Consider the following 24613-nt stretch of genomic DNA (forward strand, 5'->3'; position numbering starts at 1 on the left):
TTTCTTTCCTTAAAGTGAGGTAATAGTACTCCCTCTTCCCTGCTATATGAAAGCCTATAGTGAGTATCTGTTTATGTAAGGGTTGCTGTTGCTGTGAAGAGACACCAGGACCATGGCACCTCTTATAAAGGAAAACATTTAATTGCGTGGCTTACAGTTCAGAGGTTCAGTCTGTTATCATCATGGTGAGGTGTGGCAGCACACAGGCAGACACGGTGCTGGAGAAGGAGCTGAGAGTCCTACATTTTGCATAGGCAACAAGAAGTGAACTGAGACACTGGGCATGGCTTGAGCAAATTTGAGTCCCCAAAGCCCACCTGCATAGATACATACTTCCTCCAACAAGACCACACCCACTCCAACAAGGGCGCACCTCCTAATAGTGCCACTCCCTGTGAGCTTATGGAGGCCAATTACATTCAAACTACCACAGTATCTAATATGCACAGATAGCAAATTGTTGACTAGTGTTCATATGATATGTACTACTTACTAAACACTCAGTAATTTTCATTTCTAGTGTATCTTTAAAATGACTTCATACAGGTATATGAGTATTTTTTTTTGTTTTAAGTATCTGTGTAATATTCCATTTGTAAGCATAACATTTAATTACTATGGATAGACATGTAAGCTATGAAAAAAATTGGTTTCTGAGATAGAGAATCTCATGCCACCCAGGCTACCTTCACACACAATGTGTAGTCAAGAGTGGCCTTGAATTCCTCATCCTCCTGTCGCTGCCTCTTTATTACTAGGATTTATATATATTTACTAACATGCCTGGTGACAAATTCTGTTATTAGATTCAAAACCACAATTAATAACCTTTTTAAAATTTATTAGTAGGATAAATCCCTATAATGGTAATTGTTAGGGAAGGTTATATGCTTTTAAAATGTTGACAAAGAGCTGGTCAGTGGGGATGCACACCTTTAATGCCAGCACTTGGAAGGCAGAGGCAGCCGGGTCTCTGTGAGTCCGAGGCCAGCCTGGTATACAGAGTGAGTTCCAGGACAGCCAGGGCTACATAGAGAAACCATGTCTTGAAGAACCAAACAAATTAATATATAAATGATAAGATGTTGACAAAGAAAAATTACTTCTAAGAGAGATTTTACCAATTTACATTCACACCAGCAATGTATGAGAGCAATAGTAATTTTTAGATGGAGAACAAGGTTGTCATTGTTCTGGGTGAGGATAAAAAATGTGAACCAGCTGGGCTGTGGTGATGCACACCTTTAGTCCCAGTATTTGGGGAGGCAGAGGCAGGTAGATCTCTGTGGGTTCAAGGCCTTCCTAGTATAGAGTGAGTTCCAGGACAGCCACAGCTACACAGAGAAACCCTGTCTTGAAAAACAAGAAAAAGTTAAGTGTCTTTGTTGTCTTAAATGAGTTTAGATAATGGAAGTTTAAAGGCAGCCATCCTGGAAGAGGATCCTGAAAGTAAACCAGATGTGAATTATGGCTTCCAAGACAGTGAAGGAGAAAAAAATTTCAGAAAAATTATCTATATTTAGATAGTTATACTCAATTTATGATAATTGTTAATTTTCTAAGTATCATGAACTTAATATGACATCTTTCATAAGCTTCTGATACTAAATTAAAGATTCTCTAACTTCTCTGCTTGAGCTCTTTATTGATGTTAGGTATTTCTTGAGATTATAATAAACAGTATGTTCTTTGTCTTGTATAAAGGATTTACATTAAAAAGGTACAGAAGTTCCCTGAATACAGAGTACCTACAGACCCCCAAATTGACAGGAAGGTCATCAGAATGGAGCAGGAGAAAGCCTTTACCATGCTAAAGAAGAACTTGGTAGATGCTGGTGGAGTTCTTAGGTAAGGCACTCAGACAGCCCTTTCAATTACTAATTAGCATCATTAACAAGGACTCTTATAATTGTGCTTTCAATTACTTCATTAAGGACTGGTTATTTAAGTTAGTTACCTCACCAGTATTAAACTTATTTGCTGTTGTATATGTTACTGACTTTATTACCTAAAAATTGTATATAATTCTAACCATACATTGTTGATTACTGTGACCATCTGTAAGTTTTAAGCCCTAAGTAAAATTCCATTTTATGCTTCATGTTTTAAATAGTAGGAACTACAATATTTCTGGCGTATTTGTAGTCCATTATTTGTCAATTCAGGTGAAGAATTTATTATTGTATAATGATGTCAAATATAAAGAAAGCTTTTTTGTCATCTTTTATAAAAACTTAAAAATGAAGTCAATAATTAGTCAATAATTTTTATAACATGTAACTCTACAATTTTTATTTTTAAACAAAATTATTTTATTTTTAAATTTTATTGTGTGTCTAAGAGGTTTTCCTGCATGTATATATGTGCACCATGTTTGATGTCATGGAAGTTAGAAAATGACATTGGATCCCCTGGAACTTGAGTGATAGATGGCTGTGAATCACCATGTGGGTGCTGAGACTCAAACCTGGGGCCTCTGTAAGAGTACCAAGTGAAGCCGGGCGTTGGTGGCTCACGCCTTTAATCCCAGCACTTGGGAGGCAGAGGCAAGCAGATCTCTGTGAGTTCGAGGCCAGCCTGGTCTCCAGAGCAAGTGCCAGGATAGGCTCCAAAGCTACACAGAGAAACCCTGTCTGAAAAAACCAAAAAAAAGAAAGAAAGAAAGAAAGAAAGAGTACCAAGTGTTCTTAACAACTGAGTTATCTCTCCAGCTCAATACTAAATTTTAATCAGGCTCTGATTTGTTTATATTGGTTTATATCAAGCACAAGTACAGGAGTCAGTGAAATGTCTCAGTGAGTTCAGTCCCCAGCACCCTCATGATAAAAAGAAAGAACAGACTCCTTTTTTTTTTTTTTTTTAAACAGGGTTTCTGTGTGGCTTTGCAGGCTGACCTGGAACTAGCTCTTGTAGACCAGGCTGGTCTTGAACTCCCAGAGATCCGCCTGCCTCTTCCTCCCAAGTGCTGGGATTAAAGGCGTGCGACACCAAAGCCCAGCAAAGAACAGACTCCTTTAAGTTGTTCTCTGACCCCCACATATACATGCTGACACATGTGTGTCACATGTTGCATATCATATAAATTTAAAGAACAGGGGCTTGGTGTGTAGCTCATCCATAGAGCGCTTTCCTAGCCAAGTGCTTAGCCCAAAGTTAAGTCCCCAACAACACACACACACACACACACACACACACACACACACACACACACACACACACACACACAGTTGTACAGAAATATCACTTAAGTTGGGTCTGGTTATACACACCTTTAATTGTAGGTCTCAGAAGGCAGAGGCTGGTAGATCTCTGAGTTGGAGGCCAGCCTGGTCTGTATACCAAGTTCCAGGCCAGCCAGAGCTACATAGTGAGACCCTGTCTCAAAAACAAAACAACAAAAAAGAAAAATCAATTAAAACAGTATTTTACCCGATTGCTTGATTTTTTTTCCTGGCATCAATCTCTTGCACTACTGTACATGAGAAGTGTTCACATTTTAGTTGATTCTCTTACTCACTGAGCCAACAGGAATTGAGAATGCTTTGTTTATTTACTTACTTATTTTATGTGCTTTGATGTTTTGTGTGCGTGCGTGCGTGCGTGCGTGTGTGTGTGTGTGTGTGTGTGTGTGTGTGTGTGTGTGTGTGTGTGTGTGTGTGTGCGCGCGCGCGCGCCATGTGCAAACCCGGTACCTACATAAGTTAGAAGAGAGCTATATATCCCTTGAGCTGGAGTTACAGATGGTTGTGAGCTATCATGTGGGTACTAGAGCTCAAAAACCCAGTCCACTGTAAGACTAACAAGTGCTCTTAACTTCTGAGCCATCTCTCTACCCTCGTATATGTGTAAATCCCTATATTGCCTTAACTTTAGGGTCATATTGAAAGTTTATGAAGTTACTTTTATTTTTGAATATAAAGTCAATCTTAGGAGAGTTGAACATAAGACATTTAAAATTTTATTCCACATGGCATAATCATATATGATTTTAGTTTAAAAGACTACTCCTGCTGGGCAGTGGTGGCGCACGCCTTTAATCCCAGCACTCAAGAGGCAGAGGCAGGTAAATCTCTATGAGTTCGAGGCCAGCCTGGTCTATAGAGCTACACAGAGAAATCCTGTCTCAGAAAACCAAAAAAAAAAAAAAATTTCTTTTCCTTGATAAATATTAACTCAAGTAATTATGATTTCTACCTTTGTCTAAAATCATCTAATTTTATTATTTAAATTTTAGTAATTTTAATGTTTTCTCTTATCAGATGGTATGTGCAGTTACCTACACAGCAAGCTCATCAGTATCATGAATTAGAGACTCGTGGCCTCCCTCTGTCACCATCTCCTTTTCGTATGTCTTCTCTTGAAGAAGAGGAAACTGTAGTCAGAGATGAGAATTGTGCGTTGCCTTCACGCCTCCACCCGCAAGTAGCGCATAAGATTCAGGAATTAGTGTCACAGGGAGTAGGACAAGTGTATGCAGTAAGGAAGCAGCTAAGGTACAGGAGAAGCAGTGTTTTCTTTTACACTTATTCTTAACATTATGGGAACTTTACAGCAACTTTCCAGGACATATGCTATTAGAGGGATATAGTGTATTTCTTCTTATGTATAAACATTATTTTCAGCAAATGCTTGGCAAGCTTCATATAGTATTAATATAATTCTAAATACTCATTTAAGACACTACATCTTTGTCTGACTGGACTATTTCTACATGATAAATTTATTTTACTAGCTAAGGTCCTACTCTGTAACCCAAGCTGGCCTTTAATTCATTTACATAGCCCAGGTTGGCTTCCAGTTTTCAGCAGTCTTCCTAATCTCAGGTAACCAAGTGCTGGGATTATGAGTGTGAGCCACTAGTCCTGTAATGAATTGATTGACATAATACATATTTTAGAGACTTGTAGAGTCAGAAAGTTAAAAACCTAGGCTAACGTATTTATTTTAGATTATTTGAAATGAAATAGAATTTTATTATAAAATAATATGGGGAATAAATATGTTCAAAATAGAATATATACATGTATGAAGTTCTCAAAAAATTAAAATATTTGATTTTTTAAAAGATAACAAGCTAAACTATTTACTATAACAATCTGTAATGTTATAGTCAAGTATATATATGTGTGTGTTATGTATCACTACAATATTAATTATGCAAATTATCTTGAGTACATTAAATTTACTTCAAAATACTACAAATAAAAGTTTTATTAGACCAGGGGTGACAGTATATGCCTTTAATCTCAGCACTCGGGAGGCAAAAACAAGTGGATCTCTGTGAGTTCAAGGCCAGCCTGGTCTACAAAGCTAGTTCCAGGACAGCCAGGGATACACAGAAAAATCTGTCTTGAAAAAATAAAAGAAAAAAAAGTTTCATTAGATGATAAACTATCCAGATTAAGTATTATAATTATTATAATATATATAATATATATAATATATATATCACTATATTTGGTTTTTACAGACAGGGTTTCTCTGGATTGCTTTGGAGCCTGTCTTGGAAGTCTCTCTGTAGACCAGGCTGACCTCAAACTCATAGAGATCCACCTGCCTCTGCCTCCTTAGTGCTGGGATTAAAGACATGTGCCACCACTGCCTGGCTAACTATATCATTTTTCAACAACTTAGTAAAGATGATGTATTTACCCTCATTTTACACATGAGAAAATGGAAATTAAAAATTGCTAAATAATTGGGTTTGAAAGACAGAGCCAGAATGAAATCTGGGTCTAATACTACAGCCTATGTGTAATGTTGTAATTCTTTGTTCCTTCCGGTTATTGTGCAGTGAAATCTGAATAGCAAGATGAGTACTTATAAAAATTACTTTTTGTTTGTTTGTTTGAGATTGGGTCTCACTGGAAAGCCCTGGCTAGATTGGAACTCACTATGTAGATCAGGCCTTGAACTCATAGAAATCCACCTGCCTTTGCATCCTGAGTGCTGGGATCAAATATGGGCACAGCTGCACCCAACAGAAAGCATTACCTTTTAGCTTCTGTGTAGCTTTGGAGCCTATCCTGGCAATTGCTCTGGAGACCAGGCTGCAATCTACTTATTTCAAATTATTTAAAAAGAAGTTCAGTGAGAACAGAAAGTAATACAACTCTGCAGTTTGATCCAATAAATGTAACGCATAGAGCACACATATTGAATTGCAATTTATGTATTTATTTTCATGTAATTGTGTAGTAATGCTACCTTTCTTACAATATCTTCCCTTCCAATATCTTACTGTCTCACAGTATCAGAACTATCAAATTTCATGTAATATTAATTGATGCCTTTTGGAATCAGTGTAACATGTTTATATATATAATTTGGAAATAGGTCTGTGTTTTCTTACTTATTAAATAGGAATATAATTCAGGGCAACTTCAACCTATGAGTCTGCAGTTCCCTTATCTGTAAAGTGGGATTGATAATTATACCTGGTCAGATGATCATAGTAATAGTTAAAGGAAATACCTAAAGTGTGTTCAAAATTGTGTCTGATATGGTAAGCAGTAAAAACATTATAATGTTCAAACTGAGGATTGTGGTTCAAATTTAATTCATAAAAATGTCAAAGCTCAGTTGGGTAGTAGTGGTTTACGACTTTAGTCCCAGCACTTGGAAGGCAAACACCTTTCTTTAACCTGTATTAATAAATAGAAAGAAATCTAAAATGGCTAATATTTAATTATTTACAGAATTATTTACATAGATATGAATAATACTTTACAAAAGCTTATATTGAAAGAGAACCTTTCTTTCAATCTGTAAGTGTATCATTACAGTTACATTTTTATTTTATATCCTCTACAGGAAATTTGTGGAAAGAGAACTGTTCAAACCTGATGAGGTACCCGAAAGACATAATTTATCCTTTTTTCCAACTGTAAATGATATAAAAAATCATATCCATGAGGTACAGAAATCCTTGAGGACTGGAGAAGAGGCCTATAACTCAGAGACTATTCCAGCAACGGTATGATCACATCCACGTCTGTGTTCTTAGAGGCTCTCTCAGCTCCTATTAATACATCTGACAATACTGTAGCTCATAGTAATACTTGGTCTAGTAGAAAGGGGCTACTGTTCCATCATCTCAATTACTATGATTTAAGGAAACAGCTAGCTAATTTTCTGAAATATGAATACTACCAGCTCTCAGAAAATAACTTGACTGAATATTTCTTACCACTCTCACAAGGAAAAGAAACAGTAGATTTTCAAATCTGAGTATAACAAAGAAGAATCATTATTTTTTTTCTTACAAGAAATATCTCTTATTCAGTTTACAGACATTTATTGAGCACATACTGAGTATATCCCTTGCTCCCTTTTTAAAATAGATGGTTATGGTTAAGTAGTTCAGGTTCAGATGCACAAAGTGAGCTCTGTATGCCATATATGAATATCAATTTTTACCTCATAATTTTATATTGTAGTTTCTCTGTCAATGTTAGTAATTTCTGAGATAATTTTACCATAGTTGCCCAGAAATTAGTGATGATAATAGAGGAAGTGACTTAGGAGTTAAAATCTGCGTGGCACTAACCTTTGCATTCCTGACTTTTTACTTTCCAAGTTTTAATATCTGAACATTTTTGAATTGCATTTATTTTATATATATATATGGATGTTTTACTTACATGCCTGGGTCCCATGAAGGCCAGAAGAGGTGTGGGATCCCAGGATCTGGAGTTATAGGTGGTTGTGAGCCACCATTATGGGTTCTGGGAATTAACCCTGGGTCTTCTGGAAAATGAACCAGTGCTTAACTACTGAGCCATCTCTCCAGTCCTAGCTGGGATATTTTAAATACTAGACCTACTGGGATGGTTTCTGTTTGTTTGTTTTATATCCAAACTTAATTATTACTGTGCAGAATTCAAGAAATAAAATAGATTTCCCACCTATACTTCCCACCTATACTCCTATCCAAATTGTTGATATCTTAACTCACAGACCCTAACATAGTGAGACATACTTGAGCTTTGAGAATGTGAACAAGTAGAGAGTGATTACAGAACAAAACACAAGTGTAATGAAAATAAAATAGGAAGCTGGGGAGAGAGCTCATTCTGTAAGTGCTTCTCTCACAAACATGAAGATCGAAGTGTGATCCCCACCCAGAACCCACGTAAAAATGCTGAGTGTGGTAGGTGTGAACTTATAATCGCAATGCTAGGAAGGTGGGGACAGGAGGGGAGCTGGCTGACTGGTGAGTTCCAAGCCAATGAAAGATGCCATCTCAAAGGAAATAGACTCTGGCATTTACACACGTGTGCCCCCCCCCCACACACACACATATACAGAGGGGGGAAAAGGGAGGGAGGGAGGGAGGGAAGAAGGAGGGAAGGAGAGAGTAAAAAAAGAAAAGAAAATAGGACTGGCTAGATGATTTAGTAGGTAGTAAAGGTGCTTACCACCTAGCATGACTAGTATGACTACCTGGGACTGATCAGAACACACATGGTAGAAGGGAAGAACTGATTTCTAAAAATGGTCCTCTGATTTCCACATGTGTGCAAGGCATGTATGTGTGCATGAGACACAAAATAAGTAAATAAGTGTAAATTTTTAAAAGGAAATATGGTAGTTATATTAATGTTTTAAGAGATTTTCAATGTAACTACTTTGTTTTCACTAAAACAAATGTTCTCATTTCAGCTTCAGTGGACTACAGATAGTGGTAATATTCTCAGAGAGACTGTAACAGTTACATTTGCAGAAGGTAGGCTATATTGGATATTTTTTTAAAGATTTTATTTATTTATTATGTATACAACATTCTGCTTCCATATATATCTGCACACCAGAAGAGGACACCAGATCTCATTACAGATGGTTGTGAGCCACCATGTGGTTGCTGGGAATTGAACTCAGGACCTCTGGAAGAGCAGTCAGTGTTCTTAACCTCTGCGCCATCTCTCCAGCCCTAGATATTTTTATAATATAAAAATGAGTTGGTATTATATCTGGAAAGAACTTCAGCTATCTCATATCATTTAAAAAATTTTTTGTATGTGTGCTCGTATGTATAGGTGTATATGTATGCGTGAAGGTCAGAGGTCAATGTAAGTATTCTTCCATTACTCTCCATATCTGTATTTATTTATTTTGGAACTGGCTTTATCACTAAACCTGGAGCTCACTGTTTGAGCTGATCAGCAAGCCCCTGGTGTCTGCCCTCTCTGCTCCCCTAGTGCTGGCTTTACAGACACTCACAGCTATGCCTGGCGTTTACATGGGTGCTAGGGATCTGAACTCATGCCCTCATGCTTGCACATCAAACACTTTACTCACCAAGTCATGTCCTTGACTCATGTAATCAAATTTTATAGATAAGGAGACCTGACTCTAAAGAGGGAAAGAGTAGCTATGTTGGAATTTACCAAAAATATTTCTAGAACCTTTATGCTTCTTTGTGACCAAAAAAAAAAAAAAAAAAAAAATGTGTGTTGTGGAATAATAGGATCTAGCTATATATTTTAAGCTGGCCTCAAACTTGTGTTCTCCTGCCTCAGCCTCCTAAGTACTAGGAGTCTAAGCATGTGCCAGCATATCTGACTATAACGGAACTTTGAGACCATCTTAGCATAGTCTACTAGAAGAATGACCAGTGCCAGCACTAACTAGCACCTTGATTTGCAAACTGTTGTCTATTTTGAGTTGTTTGCTTTTCTCAGACAGGGTTTTTCTGTAGCCCTGGCTGTCCTGGAACTTGCTCTACAGACCAGGCTAGTCTCAAACTCAGAGATCCTCCTGTCTCTGCCTCGTGAGTGCTGGGTTGAAAGGTGTGTGCCACTGCCACCCAGCTGTCTCATGTTCTTAATTCCTATGTTCCTGAAATGTTTGAAGTTTCTTTTGTTTGTTTTTCTGTACTCTTTTACATGTGTTCTGTCTCCTGGAAATGTCTTCTGTCTTCATCTGTGTAGAAAATACTCTTCTCACTCAGAACAGTCTCTGGTTTTGACGTTTTGTTTTTGTTTTTTGTTTTTTCCGAGGCAGGGTTTCTCTGTAGTGTTTTGGAGGCTGTCCTGGAACTCACTCTGTAGACCAGGCTGACCTCAAACTCACAGAGATCTGCCTGCCTCTACCTCCCGAGTGCTGGGATTAAAGGCGTGCGCCACCACCGCCCGGCTGGTTTTGAGGTTTTTAAAGGAGCTCCTCATTACATTGCATTCACCTTTGTGCCTACTGTGCTAGGGCTGCTGTTGACACATTTGTAGCTTGGTTATTCAGGCTCTTCAGAGGGAAGGGTGATAGTTAATCAAACCAAGTTTCTAGAAGATAACGTCTGCTAAAGCGTTAACACTATAATCAATCTCCAATCAATTAATGGAGAACTTATGCAGAGTGTTTTCTGCTGCTTGTTACCTCCAAAGATTATTGTGGGAATTACCAATACGCAGTCAGGTAAAAATACAAGGGAATTTATTAGGGAAAAGCCTTACTTACAGAGCAACCTAGCCAGCCGGTGGGGCAACAGTAAGTACAGCAAGCCGAAGAGGGAATGGAAGAAGGGAAGCCACGTGAGCACCCTTACTCTTATACCTTCCCTACATCACCCTAGCAGGCATGGCTACAGTGTCCCCTACAAAAGGTAATGTCCTGGCTGTGTTAGTTCTTACAAAGATGCTCATTGGCATCACCTGTGCATTTTACTTTTTTTCATATTTCAATGCTCATTTTATTTATTTTTATTAATTTTTTTCATTTTACATACCAAACCACCAAACCCAGTTCCCCCTCCCTCCCCTTTACCCACTCCCAACTCCCCCGTTTCCATCTCCCCATTCACTTCTCAGAGGGGATAAGGCCTCCTTTGGGGAGTCAACAAAGTCTGACATACCAATTTGAGGCAGGACCAAGCCCAGTATCAAGGCTGAGCAAGGTATCCCATCATAGGGAATGGGCTCCAAAAAGCCAGTTCTTATGTACCCTTTTTGCCTTCTGTTGCTGTAATAAACTCCATGAGCCACAGCAATTGGGAGGAAAGGGTTTATTTTATCTTACAACTCCCAACTCCTGGGTCATGATGCATCTCTGAAGGAAATCTCTGCAGGAACTGAAGCACAGACCATGGAGGAACACTGATGGGCTCTTTATGGCTTGTTCATTCACCTTGGCTTTTTATACAACCTAGGACCACCTGTCCAGTGGTGGTACTGCCCATAGTGGTGAGAAGGGCTGGGCCTTCCCACATCAATTATTAATCCAAAAAATGTTCCACAGAAACTCCTACAGGCCAGTCTCATGGAGGAATGTGTTCAATTGAGGTTCCCTCTTCCCAGATAATTCTAGTTCATGTCAATTTGACAGAACAACAACAAACTAACCAGGACAGAAAGGAGTGGAGGGAAGGAAGGAGATGAATGGAGTTGAATCTAGAAATTCTTATTTTTATAGTTGTCAGAGAAGTTCTGATGATCTGACAGGGTCTAGAAACAGTGAACTAGATACCTGGTCTATTAGTTTGTCACTGTGTGTCTATGTTTCTGTGTGTACTTTGGCTTTGCTTCTTTGTTGTTGTTTTGAAACAGGGTCTCACTCTGTTCCCAGGCTGGTCTGGAATATTTAAGACTGGCCTCATGATAGTTCCCCTTTGATAGCCTCAAAAGTGCTAGGAATTACAAGCATGAAGCACCATGCTAGACTAGTTTGGAGTTATGCATTGATTGATTGATTGATTGATTGATTGATTGATTGATTGATTGATTTTGTGTAGCCCTGGCTGGCCTAGAACTCACTATGTAAACTAGGCTGGCCTCAGACTCACAAAGATCCACCTGCCTCTGCCTCAGCCTCCTATGTGTCACCATGCCTGGCTATGTGCTGATTTGTCCATTTGTGATCGCTTTGTTTGTTTGTTTTCAAACAGGGCATCAAGTAGCCCAGGCTGTCTTCAAACTTACTTCTATAGGCAAGAATTACCTTTTACTACTGGTCCTCCTGTGTCCACCTCCAGAATTAAGGGCCTATATGCATTTACCACCTTGCTTAGCTTATTGATAATTTTTTTAAAAATTTATTTATTAGTTCCAGTTAGGGAACAAGCTTGTTTCACATGTAAGTCCCTTCTCCCTCTCCCTCCCCTCACCCCCATCCTTCCTCCCCCATCCCCAGCCCACCCCCCACTCCATCTACCCACACTCCCCAGGCAGGGTAGGGCCCTCAACGGGGGCTCTGCAAAGTCCACCAAATCTTCCTGTTCTGTCCTGGGCCCTTCCCCATGTGTCCAGGGCCAGAGTGTAACCCTTCACGTGGGATGGGCTCTCAAAGTCCCTTCTTGCACCAGGGAAAAATACTAATCCACCACCAGAGGCTCCCTGGAGTGCAGAGGCCTCCTTATTGACATCCATGTTCAGGGGTCTGGATCAGTCTTGTACTGGCCTCCCCGACAGCATCTGGGGTCGATGTGCTCTCCCTTGTTCAGGCCAACTGTTCCTGTGGGTTTCTCCAACCTGGTACAGACCCCTTCGCTCTTCATTCCTCCTTCTCTTCAACTAAATTCCCGATTTCAGCTCAGTGTATATCTGTGGATGTCTGTCTCTGCTTCCATTATTGATGATTTTTTGAAGTCCTTTGCAAACCTTTGACTTTGTCTTGTCTTCTATTCTGATTCTTCTAGTAATGGTTGTTATAAAGTTCAAGAATAATAATTGTGTCTCTCTTCTGTTAATTTAGGAAATTCACTAGGAGAACCAGTTACCAGCAAAGTGGGAACGAGTCGGACACAGACTTCTTTGTCTCCAGAGCCATTTCACTTGGTCTCCCCACTTTCTTCATTTCAGCCCAAAATCTTCTCACACTTACAGGTAGGCACCCCTTAAACAGCTAAATCTGGGTATCTTCCTCTTCCAAAATTCCTCTTATAAGGATTTCAGAGATTTGCAGTGAAATTACAATAATGGCCATATATTTATTTATTATTAATTTTCTAATCCTTTGTTGTAGACAGAAGTTTCTGTCCCACCTTCCAGTTCCTAAATAACCGACACAGAGGCTTAATATTAATTATAAATGCTTGGCTGGTAGCTCAGGCTTATTACTAACTCTTACAGTGTAAATCAACCCATTTCTATTCATCTATGTGCTACCCAATGCTCGTGGCATTTACCTCTTTAGTATTTCTTGCTTACTCTTCCTATGGGTGGTGACTCTCTCTCTTGACTCTGTCCTCTTTCTTCCCAGTGTGCTTAGTTTGGTTTTCCTGCCTAAACTTTCCTGCCTGGCTACCATCCAGTCAGCCTTTTATTAAGCTAATCTGAGTGACAAATCTTCACAGTGTACAAAAGGATTACTCTACAGCACTTTGTGTCTTGATATAAGATGATAATTCAGATAATATGTTTTGAAAAATTTGAGGGAGACATGACTACAGTAAAGGTTTGTTGTACTACTTTTCCTTGGTCCTTATTTCCATCTCCATGGAATATTTGTTACTTTGTGTGTTCCAATTTTTTTAGTCAAAAGAATATCCTACGAGAATGTCATACATAGTAAATAAAAATATTGTGATATAACTCTTTTCTCTTTGGAAGGGTCTGAAGTTACAGCCAAGCCTCTCCCCTCTTGATGGATCCCAAGCTCTGGTATCAGAAAGCAGCCATCTATCCTCCAGTCCTTCAAGACTTGTGGATACAGCAGGAAATACTGTAGTGAATAGTCATTCTCTACCGCATGCTCAGAGTCACAGCCTTCCAGCAGATCCATGCCCAACACAGAACAACAGTGCTGCTGTCATTGGGAGTCTCCCAGAGTCAGTTCAGAATCTGGTTGTAATGGATCAGCTGGTGGAAGTTGAAGATGTTGAGGATGCAGGGAATCTGGAAGGAAGTGTAAACAGAATTCTGTTGGGAGATGTGCAAACCATTCCAATACGAATCATAGACAGTCATCCAACTCTTAGTAAGTGACCATCCATTTGTGATTCTTTTTAATCTTTTACAACTTGATATCAGTACATCAAACAACAGAAAAAGCTGTAATTTCTACTAATGGGTTTATAATATTGTAACGTTCAAACAAAATTATGAGAGGACTGGGGCTGGAGAGATGGCTCAGCAGTTAAGAGCCCTGGATGCTCTTCTGAAGGCTGGGTTCAATTCCCAGCATCCACATGGCAGCTTACAACTGTCTGTAATTCCAAGATCTGACACTGTCACACAGACATACATACATGCAGGCAAAACATCAATGCACATAAAAAAAATCTAAAAATTATTAAGAGAGGAAAAGAGATTTCATTAACCTAATATTTTTCTTATTATTTCTAATTATTTAGCTATAATGAAATTATTCATTGTTTATCCCAGCACTTAGAAGGCTTAGGCAGAAGGGTTGCACATTCAAGGACAGCCTGGCCTACAAACACGTCCTATACCAGCCTGAGCAATTTAGCAAGATCCTATCTCAAAACAAAAATAGGGCTGGAATGCTAGAGTACTTTACTGCCTAGTAGGTTCTAAGAACTGGGTTCAGTCCCCAGTGCAGACAGGAAATGAAGCAAAGGGAAATTATTCATTTTTAATATTTTTTATTTCTTTTGTTTTGAGACAAGAGTCTCACTTTGTAGCTCTGGCTCTATGTAGACCAGGCTGGCCTTGAACTCATGTGCACCAGCATCCCCGGCCAGATTTATTTACCTCTGTATATGTATGTGTACCACATGTATTCCTGGTGCCCAGGGAGGGCGGAGGAGGGTATTGGATCTCCTAGAACTGAAGTTACAGATGGTTGTAAATCACCATGTGGGTGCTGGAAATTGAACCCAGGCACTCTGCAAGAACAAGTTCTCTTAATCTCTGAGCCATCTTCTTAACCCCAAAACTTCATTTCTTTTTCTTTTGTTTTTTTTTGTTTTTGTTTTTGTTTTCCTAGACAAGATTTCTCTGTATAGCAGTCCTGGCTATCCTAGAATTTGCTCTGTAGACCAGGCTGGCCTCAAACTCGCAGAGATCTACGTGCCTCTGCATCCTGAGTGCTGCTTGCCACTGCCTGGTGAGAGAACTTTTTGTAACTACAGAGTAATATTATAGATGAGGAGAAAAATGAATATATGTAAGTTTATTGTTATAACACATGAGAAAGTTAGCTATATTCCCATTCTACAGATAGAGAAACCAAGGTTCAGGGAGGTTAAGCAATTTCCTCGTGCTCACATTTAGTAAGTGACAGAGGAGGGAAGTAAGCCCAGGTATTGTATTTCTTGCCTTCTAACATGCTTTCTCCCACTGTGTTGTCACATAGTATTTGTGGGAATATTAATTCAAATTGCTTTCAAAGAAATACTTTTTTAATCCAGATTTGTACGATTTATCATAATCTGATAATCTGAGGGCTTACTTCACTAGGAAGTTGTGGGGATCTTCTTTCCCCCTTGGCCTGTTGGTTACCAGGTCGAGAGGGAAAAGAAGCAGAAAGGGTGATAGAAAGCTTTGGTGGCCAGTGAGCATCGTTGGGGGGAGGCCTCTGGGAGACAGATTTTGGTGAATCAGCTCAACTTTATTCCAGAATATAAAGAATATATAGGAGTGGGGAGCCTGGGGAAAAGCCCTAATTTGCATTAAGTGTCATGCTCCTATCACATGGCTTTGTATGTGGCAGTGAGTTGCTATAGCAGAGCTCCTAGCTATGGATGGAGGTTCTGTTCTGCCTAGTCCTGCAGCCATCCAGTCCCAAATAAACACACAGAGGCTTATGTTAATCACAAACTGTTTGGCCAATGGCTTAGGCTTCCTATTGGCTAGCTCACTCTTAATTAATTATTAACCAATAATTGTTAATCTAGGTATTTCCACATGGCCTTATCTTACCAGAGAATGCCCAGAGTCCTATCTTCCTGGTAGCTATGTGGTATCTCACTGGTGGCTCCTCTGCCTTTCTATTCCCGGAATTCTCCTAGTCTGATAGCCTCACCTATACTTCCTGCCTGGCTACTGACCAATCAGCATTTTATTAAACTAATAAGAGTAACATATATTCACAGAATACAGAAGGACTTCCCCCATCACCTAGCACAAGTCTTCTTAGCAGGGATCTGTGTCTAGAGTCAAGCTAAAGATGAATCAGGCATCTGGTATTAGAGACAGCTTTTAGATAAGGTCAGTCCTCTAGGCCCAGGGACATTCTCCAGATAAGGGCAGGTAGAGAGCAGGAAGCCTTGCTTGAGGGAGGGAGCTCCATGTTGCTGAGCTATTGAGATAAGCTCCATGCCATGGCAGACTTCAACCTCTGACCAGTCAGCAATGTATTCCACTAGGATGTGGGCTCTTAGAGTCATTCAAATCTGTCTTCTGTGGGTCCCCATGTCACTGACTGAACTCCAGTATAGTTGAGCATACCTGTAACAGTATTAATGTGTTCAGTACATTGCTAAACAAGTCACAGTCTCTAGCTCTGCTTTCTAAGAGCAACTGATAAAGAGTCTTGATAAAGTATGATGAAGATTTATTCCAGGTGATGTGGTCCATGCCTTTAGTCCCAGCACTGATCTCTAGGTTCAAGGCCAGCATGGTCTATATAATGAAACCCCATCTCAAAAACAAAACAAACAAAAAGATGAAGATGCTAGACATTGCATTGACCAGTTGACAGTATTACGACTGGTGTGCTGGGTCTCCAACCATGTGGCTGTAAGCACCATGGAGCATGCGTAGGTGTTCTCAAGTGTTTTAGATGAACAAACACATAGTTCACATTGAGGCAGAGCCATCATTTTAAGATGCACCACTGTGTTTTCAGATATGCCAAGTATTTTTTCTCAATTTTACCATAACCCTTTTCTAAACCATGGTATGTTTGAGTTTATTCTAAATTCAGACTGTTATTATTTTTAAAGCTAAAGTCTGATGTAGGCCAGGCTGGCCTAAAGTTGTCTGTGTTACTAAAATTGATCTTGAATTCCTGACCCTCTGCCTTCAACAGTCTAATGCTGGGATTACAGGTATACACCATTTTGCCTGGCTTTACATTTACATAATTTTAAAGACCATGGTGTCATAAAATATACTAACCCTTTTGGGTTTTTGTTTGGTTTTAAAGTTGAAGAAAATCTAGAAGATACTCTGTCTGTGAACCAAGTTAAACAAGAACCCAAAGAGCCAACACTGTCTATAGGAGCAAAAACTTTTCTGGACTGTAAAAAAGTATCTGCTACACAAAAATTTTAAAGCTTTTCAGAATTCACAGCTCTGGTCCCTTCTGATGTCTTAGAAGGTGAAGATTGCCAGGGTGTGGCATGTCAGTCACTGGACTGGAACTGAGCGATGAGCAGCTTTGACTTAAAAACTTGAATATTTGTTGTCAATTCCATATTTGTATTTTCCTTAAGAAATATTTTACTTTATTTTGTATTCCTATTTTTTATTATTCAGTAACACAAATGTTTCAAAAGATCATCTGAACTTCACAGTAATTTAGTGTGAACACAAATACCCAATGTAGGTTCTTACAAGACAAAAAAAGGCCAGCAATAAGCTAGGCAGTGGTGGCTCACAACTTTAATCCTAGCACTCAGGAGGCAGTGGCAGATGGATCTCTGTGAGTTTGAGGCCAGCCTGGTCTACAAGAGCGAGTTCCAGGACAGCAGAGCTACACAGAGAAACCCTGTCTCAAAACCCTCCCTTCCCCCCAAAGAGGCCAACAATAAAAGCAGTGTGTGAGTGCATGTGTAGGTGTGTCAGAAAATTTAGAATTGTGAGGAGAGTTTTGATTAGTCTACAGGTGAGAGAATATTTGTCATCTGTTGTATTTGAAAGATAGAGCAATAGATTTATATGGTAACACTGAGCCTCCAATCACATCCCCATAGATTTACATGGTAGCACAGATCTGCCAGTCACATCCCTAGACACTGCATGTGCAGTTTATTCTCGAGGCTTTATATCTATAACTAAATGAATGGAACTAATGGTCATCTGTAAGAAATTTCAATGACTTGGAAAGTATTGAAAAGTTTAAATTGAATTAATCAGATAAATAACACAAATAAATGTATTTTATATGGGATTAGAGATAAATCCCAGTTTAGGAATAGAAAGAAGGCAAATTCAGAGAATGGGGGAAAATGTTCTAATTCCCCACTATTTACAGATCATTTGGGGGAACTTGGTGGTAGCAAAATTTTTGTTTTTTTTATAAAGATTCAGTTTTTGCCTAGAAAATAATTTAAATAACATTTAAATTTTTTCTATACTAGAGGTTTTCTTATTAAATTGTCAGTATTGCAATTTATGTATTTCAAGATATATATATATATATATAGATATATATATATATACTTTAAAATTTAGTTCATATTTAAAACTTGAAAATGTCTGATCTGATATTTGGCTCATTAAATAAGTATATTTATACCTAGTCCCAAATAACTAGTAATCAGTATGTTCATTATAAGCTTTTTTAAAAAATAAAAGTTTGAATAGAAATTTCAAATATAACTGTTATGACATTAACTTAGCTAAGTGTAGTAGTGCTCACTTGTAATTCCAGTACTCAGGAGGTGGTGACATTGGATTGTAAATTCAAGTCTAGCCTGGGCTACATAGCAAGACCCTACTAAAAAAGAAAGAAGGAATCACCTAGAAAATTTTTTTCTCGACGCTCATTTATGAGTGTATTTAAATTTAATTTTTTAAAAAAATAAGAATTTCAAGTGGATATTAAGGTTTAATATTAAAGCATGAATAATATAATGTGAAATTTGACCTCAGTACTTCACATGGCTATCAATTGCTTTTGACTTTTCTAAGTCCAGTCTCCCATTTTTACTCACTTTGTTTTAGGCCCATGATTTGTATCTAAGTATAAAACACTGTTGTTTTAGAAATAGGTGAAACTCTAAAACTCATCATTTCTACATCTATATCCTAGTCAATGTAAAGTTTATTATTTATCTTATTCACTGCAAATTTCATGTCTAATTATATATATAATTGTTAGTAAGAACTGCATGTCCTTTTCTTGAGAACTGAGGCAGGCTGTTAAATCTGAACATGTTATACTAAGTTCAACTTAAAACCCAAGTTCCCTTAGTCTATGTGTACGTAAGAGGAATGAGATTAAGATAGTATGTACTTAGAATGGTATTATAGGTAATACTCTTTTGTTATCCTTGTTATAGAAACTGTTTTTCAAGAACTAATAGGTTTTCACCTTCCAATAATAATTAAGGTTTATTATTACATATTTCATTCATTGAGACATATTCTTGGGAAGACATTCCTTTTTGATGGTGAATTGCTAAGGAAAAATGCTTGTTAAAAAATAAACTAGCCAGTTTCCTGTGAGGATGAGAAATAGCAGAGGATTCGGTGCTTAATGTGTAATCACGAGCAAACAGTTAAAATATATTTCTAAGCCTGGCAGTGGTGGCTCACGCCTTTAATCTCAGCACTCAGAGGCAGAAGTGGGTGGATCTCTGTGAGTTTGAGGCCAGCCTGGTTTACATAATGAGTCCCAAGACAACCAGGGCTGTTACAAAGAGAAACCCTGTCTTGAAAACAACAAAACAACTCTGCGTGCGTGCGTGCGTGCGTGCGTGCGTGCGTGTGTGTTTCTGTCACTTCATCCTAGTAGTGGTGCACAAAGACCAACCTGGTCTATATATAGAGTTCCAGGACAGCTAGAGTTACAAAATGAAACCCTGTCTTGGAAAAAAAAAAAAAAGAATATATATATATATATTTCTGTCACTTCATTTTTGTATGAATGGGTCTTCTGTTAATATTATCACGAGGACAGAAAGTTACATATATTCTTCCCACAACAAAAACAAAACAGAAAACTGAACACTTAAATAACTAATTGTATGTTCTTGTTTTTTAGGTAGAAACTGGAACTATTAATATTTTTGTGTATTTAAATAGTAGTTATTTAAAAATGGTGTCTGAAATGAGTTTAAAAATTCATTTGTCGTCTATAAACACATGTGTTGTCACAACATGTCAGTGCTGGCTAAAGGTGCTTAACATCAATTTTTGAAAACTATGTTTACATATTTAAATGTGTAATTCTTTGTAAATGTACCAGATCTTAAAAACAAGTGTATAAATAAATCAGTATTTATATTTGGAATTCTCTTAACAACTCCACAGCAAAATTTGACAAACGTTCTTTGGTTCATGTATTTGCAGAAGTAGGGTGGACATTTAAAATAAGCAGTTAGAGATTTCATAATCAAAATTCATATTAATATAGTGAATACATATGTTTACAAATAAATATTCTTAGGGAAAAAAAAGGAAAAAAAGGAAATTTCATAATCACTGGTTGGCTTGTTTTTTTTGTAGTTTTCATGTTCCAAATTTGCAAGTAAACTTTGTATATACAGCAGTAAATTACAGATAAAGAGCTACAACAGACTGCCCTCAGTAGCCATTTTCTATGTAAGCAGCTAATGGACTTAAAAAGCTTTAACATCTTATGCAAAGTAAATGTTTCCTGACCACCACAGGAGTGATAGGAAGCATAAGCTTTGGGGTCTGGTCCTTTGAAGTTTTTAACTCTGAGGCCTCCAGCAGTGCTTCATCTTCTTTCTATCTGTCAGACTATGTACTTAATCATGTGGGTATGAGGCAGTGTTTACTTTATACCAGGTTTGTAAAGAGGTTTTAAAATGTGTGTATATATTGTAACTTAATGTACAGTGTTCTTGTTATAATGTAATTTTTTCCATTAAAAAATTCTGGTTTTTTCTTATGTGTTAGTCTTTGAAGATATGCTTCTTCTAGTGATAATGAAAGTTGTGTTCACCTTAAATAAGATGATGATAAATGCTTTAGTATCTGAGAATTTTAACTAGAGATTTATGGCAGTTTGAAGCCTGATTGCTTTTAAGGATTATCTACCAATAGCATATATATACATGCTACATATGTGTGTGTATATATATGTAGCATGTATATAAAAATGTGTGTGTGTGTGTGTGTGTGTGTGTGTGTGTGTGTGTGTGTGTGACAGAGAGAGAGAGAGAGACAGAGACAGAGACAGAGAGAGAGACAGAGAGACAGAGAAATGGCTTGATGTGATGCCCTGAGTTCAATCCCCCAAAACAGATGTAAAAGTGGAAGAAGTGAGCCAACTGCACAAAGTTGTCCTATGACCTCCACACTTGTATGCCCACACAATAATAATTTACAGAACAAAACAAAAATCTAAAGGCTAGCAATATGGCCACTTGCCATTAACCCTGATCACACTGATTTAGATTCCCTGAACCCACAAGGAAGGGGTGTACTGACTGCTTCAGGTTGTCCTCTGACTATCTCTAGCCATGTGTGATGTGGGACTTACACAGCTACTACATACATGGGTAATACATAAGTGTTATCAAAATTGTAGTAGAACAGCTTGTATGAAGAGATACAAGTAATTTTTTGGCTCTACATTTGGTACAGTATTTTCCAGCACTGCTTCATATATTTAGAGTGATAGCAGGATTACGTTATTAAAAGAGAAAGAAAGATCATTAACCTTTGTCCCTGTCTGGCTTTTTCTACTCTGCCTTATCTTTAGAACAACAGAAAATCTTAGGCTTGGGAGATGCCTCAGTTGAGCAAGTACTTGCTATAGGTGTGAGGATTGGAATTTAGCTCCCCATAACATACATACACACACACACACACACACACACACACACACACACACACACACACACACACACACATACATATAATAATAAATTAACTAGTAAAAGCAACAAAAGGAAGAAAAATCTAATTCAGAGCATGCATAAAAAGTGAAGATGGTTGTGGATAGCTAATGAATAGTCTTAGTGCATTACCACCACGATTCTGCTTGGGGTTTACTTGTGTTCATAAACCTAGTATTAATCACTGTTGTAATTTTTAAAAAGCAGCTTGAGAGAGAAAGATGCCATACAACAGAGTTCAAGAGAAGGGATTTTTTTTTATTATGGGAAACGGGAATGGGAAGACTGGCCTCCAGGTAAAGGAGCAGCTGGATAGAGGAAAGAGAGGCAGAGACAGAGATAGAGAGAGGGAGAGAAAGAGAAGGATAGGAGGTGGACAGGGCCCTTTTAAAAGGGAACATAGTGAATGTGCACAGGTAGTGCTCTTAGTGACTGCAGCTGAGGGCATATCCCATCAGAACTCCAAGAGCAGGCCAGTACAGATGCCTGAATACTAACAGTCAGTATGTTTTTCTGCAATCATGGTTAACAGTGATGAGGATTTACTGAGAGCTAGATACTTTGACTTGTTGGCTGTAGAATGGTGAGCAATCCAAACCATGGAGAAGAATAGTGTAGGCAGATGGACACACAATCATCTACTGCAGTGAAGTGTTATTATAAGTACTGTTGATCTAATTAAATTAAGCACAGAAAATTAGAGAGGGAATAACAGATTAAAACAGCAGGCAACTGTGAAAGACTAACTCCCAAATTCATTTTTCTCTGTCCATTCCATAATTATTGTGTCAAAAAGTTGCCTGTTCTTAGTCAAGCCCTCCCAGTGAGACTAGTCATTGTTTGTTTGTTTGCTCGTTTTTCAAAACAGCATTTCTCTGTGTAGTCTTGGCTGTCCTAGAACTCAGTCTATGGACCAGGCTGGCCTCGAACTAAGAGATCTGCATGTCTCTGCCTCCCGGGATTAAAGGTGTCCATCCCACCGCCTGGTGAGACTGTTCTTAAACCAGATCCTGGTGCTACAGAGTTGGCTCAGTGGGTGAAGTGATGGGATAAGTTCATTTGGGTTGACCTCTGATTTCTTATTTTTAATTGAAAACATCAGATGCTAAGTTTCATTTTTGAGTGATCCCTTCCTTACAGAGAAATAGCATAGACAGGGGATAGAAGTGGGTGGAGATAGAGGAAAGGAGAAAAGTTGGTCAAAGGTACAAAATTGCACTTGTATAGGATGATCAACTCAGAAATGAGATGAGCAACATGAAGTTTATTCTTAGTAATATTGTATACTGTGGAATTGCTAAGAGAGTAGATCTGGGTACTCATACATACCAGAAAGAAGACCAGGGTTGGCTCAGTGGCTTAGCTAGTCAAGGCACTCACTGCCAGCTGAGGACCTGAGGTTCCAACCCTACAACCCACATGGTAGACCTCTGACCTCGATGTGTGTGCTTTGGTGTAGCATGCACACACACACACATACACACACACACACACACACACACACACACTTTCATGGGCACACACACATACACAACACACACCCTTTTTTTACAAAAATGAAGTGAGGAAAACCCTGTCTCAAAAAAACCCCCAAAAAAAAAAAAAAAAAAAAAAAAAAAAAAAAAAATTAAGGAAGAGGAGGGGGAGGAAGGGAAGAAAAGGAGTCAAAGCAAGTATAGTAAAATATGTGTAAATATGTGTATGCACCGACAATGAGAATTCTTAAAACCCAGTTATCAACTGATTGAAAACCTTTGCTAGAGTCTGTATTATGAATGAAACTTCTGTTCCCCTGCTCTTCTACATCATACACAGATGAGGGTGGTTTTGCAGGTTACCCTGCTTGGACACCCTTGGGGGAGGGGGTGAGGAGATGCAGGCACTGGGAGTCAGTGAGTAGCAGAGCATGCTGCAGACTCGTTTATTAAGGAAGTTAGACCTGCCTTTATGCCCCCTCCCAAGGTCCTATTGGCTCAGGTGCTGACTCTGCTGCATTGTCCTTTCCTTATTGGTGTCTCTGGGTCAGGTGTCTCTTTGTCAGCAGTCTCTGGGTGTAGAGGCAGGCTTGGCTCAGAGAGAAAATGCCTGCCACACATGCTCATGCAGGTTGGCCTGGTCACTTGGGCAGGGCGACTCTGACTTGGGAAGGCTGGCTGAGGTTTCTCCTACAGGTGGGTGTAAGCTTGGATGGTCAGAAAGCTACTCCTCAAATGGACATACTTTGGACATAGGTAATTTAAAAAATCCATATAAATAGAATTTTTAAATATTTGTTTATGTGTATGTATGTGTGCCTGAGTATATGTATGTACACCAAATGCACCATGGGCAAAGGTCAGAAGAGACCGTCAGGTACCCTGGAACTGTAGATACAGGTGTCTGTGAGCCCATGTATGAGCTGGGAACAAAACACCAGGTCTCAGTGAGAGTAGCTAGTGCTATTAACTACTGAGTTATCTCTCCAGCCCCCATTTATAAATGCTTTTTAAAATTTGCCAGGTGGTGCCTGCCTTTAATGCTAGCACTTGGGAGATAGAGTCAGGAGGATCTCTGTGAGTTTGAGGTCAGCCTGGTCTACAGAGTTTCAGGACAGCCAGGGCTTCACAGAGAAACCCTGTCTCAAAAAAACCAATGTGTCTGTGTGTGACTTAGTGCATATGGGTATCCAGGTGGAAGTAAATATAAAGTTAAAAAAAAAAAAACAACTAGAAAGGAATCCCTGAGACTGGAATAAAAGAAGCTTTAAGAGGGGGGGGGGAAGACAATAGAACACAATTGAAATGGGGAGACTGGGAACCAAAGGGTACTGGTGGGAAGTGTGTGCAGGAAGACAAGAGGAAGAAGAGGGGGAAGCCAACCAAATGAAATATATAGGAAAGTCCTATCCTTATTACTTTGTAAACAAATTTGTAAAAAATAAAACCTAAGGGCTGGAGGGATGGCTCAGTGGTTAAGAGTATA

General features: G+C 38.7%; 1 protein-coding gene across 10 annotated transcripts in view; it reads left to right on the forward strand.

Annotated features, from left to right (window-relative positions):
* Carf (calcium responsive transcription factor) overlaps positions 1-20700 on the forward strand; it is a 45895-nt gene extending 25195 nt beyond the window's left edge. For 9 of the 10 annotated variants that reach the window (XM_027397004.2, XM_027397001.2, XM_027397005.2 and 6 more), the window contains 7 exons: positions 1705-1848; positions 4260-4493; positions 6814-6976; positions 8665-8728; positions 12685-12815; positions 13542-13908; positions 17044-20700. In XM_027397004.2, the coding sequence (XP_027252805.1) occupies positions 1705-1848; positions 4260-4493; positions 6814-6976; positions 8665-8728; positions 12685-12815; positions 13542-13908; positions 17044-17171 (1231 nt within the window). In that variant the 3' untranslated portion in view covers positions 17172-20700. Of the gene's footprint in view, positions 1-1704; positions 1849-3740; positions 3744-4259; positions 4494-6813; positions 6977-8664; positions 8729-12684; positions 12816-13541; positions 13909-17043 lie in introns of all 10 variants that reach the window. The other variant, XM_027397006.2, reaches the window with a different exon arrangement.
* Positions 20701-24613: the final 3913 nt, after the last annotated feature.

This window comes from Cricetulus griseus, chromosome 2 (assembly GCF_003668045.3).
Source record: "Cricetulus griseus strain 17A/GY chromosome 2, alternate assembly CriGri-PICRH-1.0, whole genome shotgun sequence".
Classification (NCBI taxonomy): domain Eukaryota; kingdom Metazoa; phylum Chordata; class Mammalia; order Rodentia; family Cricetidae; genus Cricetulus; species Cricetulus griseus.